Genomic DNA, 12517 nt, shown 5'->3' with positions numbered 1-12517 from the left:
TAGATCTCTCGTCACTGGTAAAAAGGTGAAGGTAACAACAACTCAGTGACCATTTTAAACCAGATGAAGTATGAACACACTCAAAGGCCCTGATTTTCAGTTGGATCAGTTTTCTAATCCCCCTTACAGTATTACACAAGCAATAGAGCAGGCAGGGACAGGAGTCTGGGTGGGTGCCCTTGTCCTGCTCAGGAGCAGGACATACTTTAATCAGTGTGGACTGATCATGAAACTTCACCTTGCACTGCAAGATACTCACATATATTTATTCAGCATCTGCAGATCTCTGTGCAGTGCRCAATTTTTGCTGCAGTTTTTACATATAGATGGTTCAGAATTGGTCACAGAGAAGTGTTTTGCAGACTGTCAAGAATTCCTAGCACAATCAAGTCCATTGCTAGATTTAAGGGCGATGTGAATAGTTTTTGAAGGAAATGGTGGAAAAGTAATGGTGCTTGTTGGAGTTCTCTTGCTGTGGGAGGTGTGTTGGAAGTAAATAAGATTTATATAACAGCTGTGTCAGTTTTAGGTTSGAGAATGGGTGATTTGTTTTAAGGTGGGCAGTGTGTGATGGAGTTTCCTGTTGAACAGTGAAAGATACTGAAATTCAGATGAATGAGATGCTTCATATCACTTAGCAGTACTCAGCAAATGAATACAGATTAAAAAAAATCAACTACTTTTTATTTTAGAGTTTGAATTGCAGAAAAAAATGGTTTGGAAAGCAGAATTGTCTCTACAGAAAAATGAACTTGACTAATTAATTAAAATTAATTGGGTTTCAGTCTTTGTTAAATCCTAAGTGCTGAAGAAAAGTTAGAATTTGAAGAACTGTTATTCTTGAAACCAGTTGTAGTTAACACCTACCTGTCTGTTTATGGTGTGGTGGCTATATCTCTTGATTATTTAAGCAAATTTTTAAAAATAATTTTGTAGTAGCATTGCAAATGCTACCATGAACCATTACTTTGGCATTCTGTGCTTAGAATGTTTATGGAGTGTAAATTATTTGTAATGTGCTTGCCAATACTGTTTTAGCARCACAATTATTATTAATTAAAGCCAGTTGGTTATAACTGGTTACTCAGTTCTGCTCATTTCAGAGCAAATAGGTGCTCTCATTCTTGATTTGTGGCACAGGGGTTTGGCTATAACCAGTACGTGCACAATTAATGATTGATGGCTTCTGTGCTCATTGAAACATCAGGACATCCTTTTCTCAGGCATTGATAATATTAGTAAATGAGATTAACCTGGAGGTAGTGAGTACTTTTTAAGAAGTTCTTGGCTTTAAAAGAGAAAGTCCGAAGCATCTTTCAAAGCTGATTTTAATCAAGTGTTGGAATACACAGTTTTTCAAGACTTCCTCATTCAGACATTGCTTGAAGTTGTATGTTAGATTAGAAAAACTTGTTGCTTCCTGTGATTCTGTATCTGAAGCTTTCTGGTKCAGAAAGCTCCTCGTCACCATATCTGGTTATGAAATTAAATATTCCAGACATCTGTACAAAATATAAGGAATATTATACCCTTGGTTATAGATATTTGCATTCTTCTTTTTTTTCTGTACCATGTATGGAAGAAGGTGTTGCAGTACCTGAATGGAAAATCTGAAGARAGTTAAGGATGTTGCTGATGTGTTTTCTTTCAGCAATTGAATCTTAAATGGCGTGAAATTTTCTTGTTTGTTTACCAAGCTCAATTTTGTAAAGTTTAAAATGCAGTGAAAAAAATAATGTAATGCAGTAAATAAATGGCTTAATGGATGCTTCTGTCCACATTCTGAGGGTATCTTGTCTGAGTCTTTAACTCCAGAGAGCAGATGTGACTGGTAAACACTGCATATAAAGAGCCATGTGTAAACAAATCCACAGTTAGGATGGTGGTGATGCATTATTACTGAGCCTCCTCCCTATCAGCCCTTCCTTTCTATTTGAAGTGTTGCAGTTTCCAGTCAGAGATAATTCTTGTTATCTTGGTCTTCATAGTTGAGGTTGGTCAGACTAAGTGCTTCTGAAAGAATGTTTTTTAAATTTAGGCTTTTAGGTAGGTTTTGCACTTCTGTTGTTTTTTTACTTTGTGTATGTAGTTTCTCTTAGTGAGTTCTCTTTTTTACTTGTTTTATCTTAAGGTGGATTGATTAAGAAAATTATAAACTAATTTTTTCTTAGTAATTTACAAATGAAATATCTCTGTTCATATCACTACTGGTCAGATTTTGTCTGTTTTAATTACTACTGCAGTCATTCACCAGCTTTCCRTGTACAGACTTTCTTTAGTGTGGTCCTTGCTAGTAATATATCACGATACTTCCTTCTTCATCTTCAGTAGTTTGGTTTTTGTGTCATGCACTAGAACATTTGTGCAACATTTCCAGTGTCATCTGCCATTCAGTTCCTTGCAGAAGTTCTCACAAGCCAGAAAAGAGGGTGGTTTTTACAGTGAAATGCACTGTTTCTCAGGGAATGCTTGGTTTTGACCCACAGACTAGTAAAATTGCATTGTTCAGAAGAGTAGTTCTGAAGTGCAGTCCAAGTATTGACCTCAAATGGAAAATTGCCATAAAATTACTGTTGATAAAATGTACTAATAGTTATTGAATCAACTTGACAAATCCTAAACCTTAGAGAAGAGAAGAGAAGGGTGGTAGGCTTGTAGGAGTAGCATGTATGGAGGTAGAATTTTATATGGAAGCTTCTGGAGAGGAAGAAAGGTATTTGAACAGAGTTAGGGTCAGGTCAAACGTGGAATAGGAGTCAACAAAAGCTGACTAGGTTGGCAGGTGAACAGGGAAGCAATCTTACAGTGTGTGCTGAAGCGTTCAGATCCTGTTTAGTAAGTGCACTTACTAATCTCATGAAAGTTCTGAAGACTGCACATTGCTTGGATTTTAAYACATGGCAGTTTGGTTCAGTGGAATGTCAGCTCCCAGGTACATGCAGTTGAATTGCTCTGCTATTTATCTTTTCTTTCTCTGCTGTCCTCCAGATCACTTGTGCATAACAATGCAATACTCAGTTYCTTGTTACAGTATTTCTGCTCTTGTCTGTTCTGGATTTGGGAGCTGAGTGGCATGTCTYTCCATCATCTTGTATGTTCATGGACACGAGTTAGTGCTGACTTACCAAAAGTCTCCGTTTTTTACTTTTCTTGGAGGAATTACCTCCACGTTCCACCTTCCTGCCTCCTTTACCAACCGAACAGCTGATGCAACTCTGCAGGCTCCTGGCAGACCATCTGAGCAGTTAAACAGGTTCATTTGGCATTCTGTAAATCCTGCCTCACGCCAGTGTGCAGATGGGAAGGAAGGCACCTTTTCAAAGTGTTGCACTTTATCAAAGTAGACTTTAGACTTTCTGTTAAATGTCGACAAGTGATAAGAAGCAGAAGAAAAGATAGAAAAGGACCTGGCATTTGGAAGGCAAAATCAATCCTAGGACTCTTCACAGATGCATTAGAGGTAGGGTTGATAATCATAAATGTTCAGTTTATAGAATTTTGTAGCATTCTGGTTTTCTTTTATAGGCTTAGGCATTATTTCTTTTAATGAATACTGGTTTTATCAGATTAGTCAGCACCAAATGGGAAATTTTCAGCCTAAATGGAAGCAAGATCATGGTCTTCAGTACTTAATGCTTTGCAGTTGTTCAGGTGTTGCCACAGTTTGATCACTGCAGGACAACAAGTAAGTAATGTCTCTGATGAACTTGTGAATTTTGTACTTGAAGACCAATCCATAAAATTTGCCTTGAGGAAGTGCAGTGTACATTAAAGTCAGGAAGATTCTAGGTGATGAATGTGTTCATTCTTGCTTTAGAAATGCAGTATGTTTCATCAATTTCCTTGCGTGTATTTTGCCAGCCTGTTTTTTCTGGGGCTTAGGGTTTTTTTTGGAAGTCAGTTGCCATAAACTGATTCTGGACATACACTATTATTTTCTAACATACTAGTGCATATATGCCACATAAAACCAGAATACACATCTGACTCTAAAAGAGATAMATAAACCCCTGGGGGGATGTGTAGAAGAGACTTGTTTTCCCCAAGAAGTACATGCATTTTATGTCAGATGCTGTGACAATGGCTCGTGAACATCAGGTGTGAATAGACCATAGGCAGTTTACAGTACATAAGGGTTATCCTGTATGGATCACTTTTTTGCATTGATGTATGATGACTGCTTTTGTTGATTCCTCTTATGGTGTTATTATGTGTGCATCCTTAGAGGAAATTACCAGCTTCTTTTGAASATTGTCTTTTTATTCTTTAAGTTTACTATTTTATTCAAGCAAATTAAGTGAATTACCAGCATTATCCTTAAAAGTATTTCCCTTTAAATATTTCTTAATATGCACTAAGGAAAATGGTGATTAAAGCTACTGTATTTAGAAATTCTACATAAAAATGTACAGAACATTGTTGACWGTATGGTATGTGCATCAAAACCAACAATTGCATCAAAACTAGCAATCAAATAAAAATTATTTTCCTTTCGTGGTCAATACAAAGGGAGAATTATCAAGTGTGTGTACCTTGTCTACCTGCTGACATTTGCCTGCATCTCTTTTATAATTGCAAGTATTAAGCCACAGAAGTATTTCCATTTGCCTGTAAAGAAAAAGAACTATTTTTTCCCAGTTTCTTTTAATGGRTATAATACAGTCTCTTCATTGTATTGATTTCTCCATAACTAGCTGTATTTCTGAGCACAACTGTCRGTTTTCCTACTTTCTTTACAACAATTGGTGGTTGCCATTAAAGTGTCAAATATATGATCTTTGCCTAATTCTCATTYAATGTTCATTGTTCTTTGAAGTGCTGTATATACCAGAAGTATGGGTATCCACAACTAGATCCAGAATGCAAGGTTGTAAAGGTTTAAATTGTTCTGCTAGCTGAAAATGTTACACTTTTTTTTTTTGAGGTATATTTTAGCCCCAGACTTGAACTGTGGTGGCAAGCAAATAAATGTTGTGTAAGGAAACAGGTGGTATTTGGACCSACTCTACTTCTGTCTTGACTCTTTGGAAGGAAAAGTTTGACAGTGGCAAAACTTAGAAGAGCAGAAGCAAACAGCTGARAACATTTCCATTCTTACTTTGTCATCTGAGCTCAGTTGTGCGACTGCCTTTGAACAAACAAGAGTAGAATAGCTGCATATGAGCTGCATGAGTCAATTTGTAGTGACAGTGAGCAGTACTTGAGGGGTGAAAACCTTCCTATTTCATTAGTTTTGAAGGGATGAGATGATGTGTGTGTTTAATTCAAAATCTTTACCACCATGCTAGGCAACAATAAAGAATTGGACCATTGGGCTGCCATCAGAATAATTATCTCAGGAATTATTCTCCAGGAGCTGTTTAAAATGGGACACACYGATGTACTTGTCCTTGGCTGGCGAGTCTGTGAATGGATTTTCTTGCACTAACTTTAAAGCATTTTCTTGAATGTATAGCTCAGGGAGCCATTTTGTAGCCATTCTGGCTGGGTGAAGAAGTGCGGTTGTGATGGCCTTCCATTTGGGATTTGGTAGGAAGAGATAGGTTGTTTTTACCATTCATTTTAAATTTAGTGAATTGAGTAATTTTTCTTCTAGATACAGGCTATGTCAAAGACTACTGAGCCTCCAGAGAAGCTGTATAAAACAATAAAATTAAGTGATACTACAGCAGGTATTAAGAAAACCAAGTATAACAGCTTGTGCTTCTTACACTGATTACTTGATTTAAAGCAATGTTATACCCCCTTTCCCTAAAAATAAATGATTTTTCAGTTGGCCTGAGATTTATTTAATGTTCACTTTCTTTCATAATGKTTTCAGTCTTAGAATTACCTTGCATGCTTGACAAAATGATATATTTTYTAGGCCAGCTGAAGCCAAAAAGAAAAAGTGCAGAAGGTTATGATATGGTTAAAAATTAGAAGTGAAAGCAAGCATGTCTTAAAATGCCTGTCTCCCTTTCCGCCTATTTACTTTAAGAACTGGTAATCATCCCATTGTATGGCCTTAGGTGGTGGTGTGTTTGTGCAGCTAAGGGCGTGTGTTTTCTTTGTTRAACATGCTTTAGAGATTATTGTTCAAATTATGTGGGTGCTGTATTTGATTTTATCTGCCATTTGAGTCATGCCACGTTTCAGCTGTGGGTTATCTTTTTGTAAATTCTTGAATTTGCCTTTTCCTTTCAGTTTTGTGTGCAAAGTTGTAATTAGCAAAGTGTGGTCTTGGTGTGTGGTACAATGTTTTTACCAGGTTATAGAAAAAATTATCCTTTAGCCTRTKTAAGTCTTGTTCTGAAGGGTGTGTKTCTGTGTATATTTATAAATGTRTGCCTTCAAATTGTGTCCCTTCATTCACCTGTTCACGACATCCAAATAATTAACAACAGCTTCTCTTTTTTAAAGATTACTGTGAATTGGGAGATCTTCCACCCAGATCCCCATTGGAACCAGTGTGTGAAGATGGCCCCTTTGGACCTGTGAAAGAAGAAAGGAAACGAACACCCCACGAGCTTCGTGAACTGTGGAAGAAAGCCATTATTCAGCAGATACTGCTCCTCAGAATGGAGAAAGAAAACCAGAAGTTACAAGGTGGGTGAAATTCTTGGGTGCTACACCTTGCTGCAATACAAGTTCACCTTTTGTATTTCTCTGTGGCCTGGGCAGTGGCCTGCACCAAGCCTTAATGAAGCATTTTAGGAACATACAGGTAAATCAGATTAGCAACATCTCCCTCAGCACTTATTAGTATAGGTGACAATGGACTCTTATTTTTTTATTACTTCACCTTATTATATGTTTACTTGATCTTAAGTGACACACACTCTTAGGTTTACCATAGCTGGGGCTTTTTAGGCTGGTGTCTAGAATTATCACAAGGAATTCAGCATGATCAGTATCGTGAACTGAATTGTGTTTGCATTCACATCCATAGGTCCTTGTCTAAGTATTAGTCATTGCAATGTTGTGTTTAGCCAGTGTTGAGGCTCAGTGGAAGTTATTAACGAGGTGGTTGTGGGCTTGAAAGTATGGGTGCCTGCAGTAGTCCCCACGCTGTGCAGGCAAGGTTTCTATAGAGTAGTAATGACTTAGATCCATCAAAAGGTGGTGAAAAGGAACTTGGGAAACTAATTTGCAGTTGTTCTTAACCACACTTTTTCTGTGAATGACTTAGCTGCAAACAAATCCATTTTGTGGCAATTTTTACTCATAAAGAACAGCTGTATGCAGCATCACAAGTGGTTGCCTTTGAGAGCTGCTCCTTTGAAGATATGAATGATGAGGACAGAAATGTTTATCTGGGTGATGTTAGATGTTCAGGAAGAGTGTAGGCACCTGAATCCTTAGAAGGGGAGGTACCTGGGTACCTGGCATGAAAATAAATGGCAATTCTTCTTTGCCTTGTAAACTTGAGGAAGGATTCACTTCCGTGAAGAAGTGTGTAGAGACAGGGCCAAGCTGTGTGAGAAGGTCAGTACACAAAACATGAAATCCTTTCAACTCAGGCTAAGACACGTGGCTGGAAACACAAAACCCCTCTCAGACATTGGATATGCCCTGCTGCAGCATTTGGTCCACCTGTAGGCTGTTTGCTCCCAGCAGATTAGCTCTCCTATTTCAACCCTGCTATCTGAAGAACACCTGACACCCAAACTTCCTAAGAACCCCATAGGTGACAGGCTTGTTCGCACCAATAAACTAGCTAATCCAGTAAAATAAAATATGGCAATGGATGCCAAATATACAGTGTCCTTGGCCAGAGGCTGAGACCATCTGGAGAAAAGGTACTGAGAAAAATTATTTATACAATCTCTTCAGTTTAGAACAGTGCTGTTGTAGATGAGCTTCTTAACTYTTTTATGGCATTTAGAAATAATTTTTCTCTGTTTTGTGTATTTATACTCCCAATTTTTAAAAACGTTTTTCTTGTATTCAAATTGTCTGAGTCTACAGCCTGCAGTCAAATCTTTGGCAATTGTGTGTCATTCATATCCATACACATTTTTTAAAGTTTGACTAGATGCTCCAGTTTTCTCTGCCCAAAAGAAAAAAATTGCAAAACCGTCACAGATGCATTAAGATGAGCATGTCTAAAAATCTAGTTAGTGAATGAATAAGGGAAGTGTTGGCAGAACTGAAGGCCCAGGCTGTGCTGGATGCCCGGTGCTGTGAGGAAGTTGTTGTAGGTAGTGCTGCATGATGACCTCAGATGATGTGACAGTACTTGAAAACAATGCATGAACTGTGCTGCAGCAAGCACAGCATCTTTCCTGGTAGTGCTTATGTGTGATACTGGGAATTGGGTAGTGTCAGTATCTAAATAAACTTGTTGATAAAGATATGTTCTCACCTTGGTCCTTGCATGTTGCATTTTTGCACATAGCATAAGACTGGATAAAACAGGAAAGCTTGAAGAGTTGCCAAGCATAGAAAACACTTGTTGCAAAAGATGAAACATTAGAAGATTTCCCTGAGTTTGTTTTCATAAAAGCTAAAATTTAAATGGCATTTTTAAAATTATGTTCCTACAATGCCAGCTGTGTTTTAAGGTTTTTTAATATTCTGATTTATAAATGTGTTGGTTTTGACCTGACAACAATGTGAAGAAGTTGACAAATAGTTTAGATGGACTSAATCACTTTCAATGTGGACACACAGCTATAATAAAACCATGAGTGCTTGTATTTCAAGGATCTGTATTTAATCACTGAATTAAAATTAAATATGCTGAGGTCCAAATCTTGCAAACACTTAGGTAACCTCACAACTCACATGAATAACCTTATTGAATTTAGTCATTCACATGTGAAAGTAACTATAGGATGAGGAGGTACACTTCCCTGATATCAACGGTTCTTTCTCAGTACAGGACAAGATAACCCTCTGTGACTCTCGGAATTCAGCTTTGCCAAGAGTCCCTTTGAAATTCTCACTCCACTTCTACACTTTGCAATGAGACTCAGCTATAGAATCATTTTCATTTCTGCCATGGTTTTTTGATGCTTTCCCAGCTGTTGTTTAATTTTTTTTAATCCCTTATAGATAACACATGAAGATACAGTGCAATATTCTTATAAGTTGTAATGTGGGAAAAACACCGGTACTAGAGTGAATCTCTGCTTCAGGAGCTGTGATGAGCTAAACTGCCATATTTAAGACTGAGTTGTGCATTGACCTTTAATCTGATTTATTGATTGAAGACTGCAGGAGAGTCTCACATATATGTAGTGCTTACATTCTTATTTGTGTTCAGGGCTCTGTGATTTTCTATACTTGAACTTTACTTTTTATGTTGTTTGCAAATCTGTGAATGATCACCTTTAAAGTAGTTTTTTTTTACTTTCTCATTACTATAATGGAGCTGTATGCATAACAAATAGATGACTAAATTGGATTTGTATTTTTATTTGCTGAAGGTCTTCTATACTGATTATTTTTTTTCAAGMGCTGGGAAAACGAAAATTCCTGTTATGAAAAATCATGTATTTATTTCATTAGTCATCATCGCTCATGTTTCTTCATCTTTAGGAGCTGAGTAGCAGTAGGAGATTTAATTTAACTGGCCAAACACAATTAATATTGCATATAATATCTTAAGAAGAACAAATCAATCCCACCTCACAATCACGAAAATTTAAATTATGTAATGTTTCAGGTGGTTGCATGATGAAGTTGTAAGTTAAATTAGTCTGTTTTACAAATAATGAACAATATTAACTGCTACATTTATTATATCACTTTTTAGCATCTGAAAACAATTTGCAGAACAGACGTCTGAAACTTGACTATGAAGAAATCACACCATGCTTAAAAGATGTAACTTTGATTTGGGAAAAAATGTTGAGTACACCTGGAAGGTCAAAGATTAAATTTGATGTGGAAAAAATACACTCTGCCGTTGCGCAAGGTAAACACAGTCTGGTTTTTTGAGTTGTTGAAATGTATGTAAATTGTGTCTGAAAAGGCACTTAACCACTCCACAGAACCAGATTCTCTCTAGTGCTGTTCCTCAGGCTGCTGATTGAACAAGGAGCAACATTTTGTACTGTTGTGGTTATGCAAATACCAGTCCCTTTCAGTTGTGGTTGTATTTTATCACTGGAGCTATAGCATACATTTTTGGATAACATCTGCACTTACAGAAGAGTTGTAAACTATCTCAATGCATTACAAACATTGCAATCTGATTTCATAAATTAAAAGTTACAGTTAAAGGAAAAAGGCCTAGATAATGACAATAAATGATGGTAAATAATTGAAGAAACCCTTTGCACTGTTTTCTGGAAATTCTCTCTTCAGCCTACAAACAGCTGCCATAGTTATCTCTGCAGAACTGCCTTTTCTGAGTTCAAAACCACATTGTCCCTGCAAACACCACTTACAGTCTTCCACACAACTGCAGGGCTGAGCAACCACCCCTCTCTCCACTGCAGCAAAAATAATGTAACCTAAGGATGTTTTTTAAATGTTCTAAGAAATTGGGCTGTTGCTCAATGTTACATTTGTCATGGTTGGACCCAAAGGCCTTAGGCTGAGTGCTGTATGTGGCCAGTGGTAAAGATGACTGTTCCATGGAGCTTTTTATGGTTCTATACAAAGTTTTCCAGCATGTAGGGGAAGTGTCAAGATTTAACCACCATCAGAAGTTTAATATTTTAAATATTGCACCTGACTATATGCAATTACACAAGCAAGTAAAACCAAATTGCCCATTTAAAATGACAGGGTAAGTCTGTATTTCTAACAATATCAAATCATAGGATGTTTTGTTACCTTTCTATTAAGTTGTATGCTTGAGTAAGTTGATTTCTCCTACTGTTATTGTCCTCCATATGTTATTATGTATACCAAAAGAAGACAGCAGTCCTATAAATTTCAAGCCATAAGTTACTTCAACTTATAATATTTGGGTTCCAGTTCATCATGGATTAGACAGAATACTTTCCCGAGGGAAAGTGCATTGATTTCTTGTGTAAGTGATTTAATAGTGCTAGTCTTGTGCTGAATTAATTAAGCTCTCAGAGCTTTACATACAGTTTAAAAATGARGGCTATCATTACTTATATGACATAATTAAAGAGAAATGAATTCATCCTTTAAAGAGAAATAAATTCAAGCTTTACAACAGTTTTATGTGTTCCTGTCATTGAGCAAGCTGATAGCTATCAGCAAAGCTAGAAATACAATACTTGCTCTCTGATTATCTGCCTTGTGTTGTAGTCTCTAGATCATGTCTCATTTGTACCTGTTTGTATTTTTTGTGTGTGTGCATCCTGCCTTCCTAAGACATATTCCTAACAAAAGAGTCAGTGCTTTATTAGTGAAAAGTGTGAATTAGTTCTATTGCAGTGCTTTATTGTGTACTTTACATGGAAAAAGATAAGCATATAACTTCTCAGAGGCAAGTATTGCCATTATTGAATGCCTCCTGTAGTGCTTCTCAGACCTGATGTAAGCATTAACCTTAGGCAGGTCCTAGTGTTTCTTTCTGCCTTAAATCTCTGCTGTTAAGGTGCTGTTGTCTTTTATTGGTTGAGGAAGTAAAAGCACTGTAGTTTAATGTACTTCAGTGGTCYACAGGAGGTAGCAAATAGGGATCTGCCTGCCTGTCTAGCAGATAGGGATCTTCAGCTCCTCAATCCTGTTGGCTCAACTATAGCAGAACCCTCAGTAGGAGTACAAATTACTGGTTTAATTGCTTTCTCCACTCAGGAGTACCACGTCACCACCGTGGGGAGATATGGAAGTTTCTAGCAGAGCAATACCATCTTAAACATCAGTTCCCGAGTAAACAACAACCAAAGGATACACCTTATAAAGAACTACTGAAACAACTAACTTCCCAACAGCATGCAATTCTAATTGACCTAGGTAAGTACAGTAGCGGTCTGAAATTAGGGCAAGGGGTTTTTGATCTCTGGAAGATAATTAAAGAAGTTAGCACACAAAAAGCCTTTCACCATTTAATAATAGGTTGTTGTTAAGAACCGCTTCTAATCCRGTGTGAGAAACCAGGAGCTGATGTTTTACCAAGAGGATCGCAGCTCTTGTGTGTGGGATAATCCCATAATGAACTCAATATTCATTATGCTCTTCCCTAATAAAGGCAAAATATCAATAATGTCTTCCAGAGCATAGAACTGTTTGCGGTTTGGTTCTGAACTGCTGTGTGGGGCAGGTTAAGAAGTCCATTATCACTACATTTGATTAAATGAATTTGCAATGAAAAATTCCATCAAAGGAAGTTGTGCTCTGCAAGTTACCAAGCATCATGTGAAAGAATGATAAAAAGTTACGAAAAGCTGTACTTGGACTGATCTAAATGATTAATACCCACTGCATTATTTTCTCTTACAACTTTTTCTGTTAAGCAGTAGTACAGAACTGTCCCATCATAATTCTGCTCTTTATAACTACTCAAACAGTATTTAAGCATTTTTCACTGCAAATGACTCCATCCTCTTTCTTGCCTGATGAGGAGGGATCACTCATACCCAGAGCTCTCTGGAAGCATCCATTT

General features: G+C 37.1%; 1 protein-coding gene across 6 annotated transcripts in view; it reads left to right on the top strand.

The window, feature by feature from the left end:
- The window catches only part of TBC1D1 (TBC1 domain family member 1), a 101255-nt gene that overhangs the window by 72484 nt on the left and 16254 nt on the right, over positions 1 to 12517 (top strand). For all 6 annotated transcript variants that reach the window (XM_057371659.1, XM_057371658.1, XM_057371660.1 and 3 more), the window contains 3 exons: positions 6403 to 6588; positions 9743 to 9904; positions 11710 to 11868. In XM_057371659.1, coding sequence (XP_057227642.1) covers positions 6403 to 6588; positions 9743 to 9904; positions 11710 to 11868 — 507 coding nt within the window. The remainder of the gene's footprint in view (positions 1 to 6402; positions 6589 to 9742; positions 9905 to 11709; positions 11869 to 12517) is intronic.

This window comes from Malurus melanocephalus, unplaced genomic scaffold (assembly GCF_030028575.1).
Source record: "Malurus melanocephalus ecotype Western Australia unplaced genomic scaffold, MMel_1.1 scaffold_151, whole genome shotgun sequence".
Taxonomy (NCBI): domain Eukaryota; kingdom Metazoa; phylum Chordata; class Aves; order Passeriformes; family Maluridae; genus Malurus; species Malurus melanocephalus.
The sequence above is the reverse complement of the archived record's forward strand: the minus strand, read 5'-3'. Positions and strand labels throughout refer to the sequence as shown.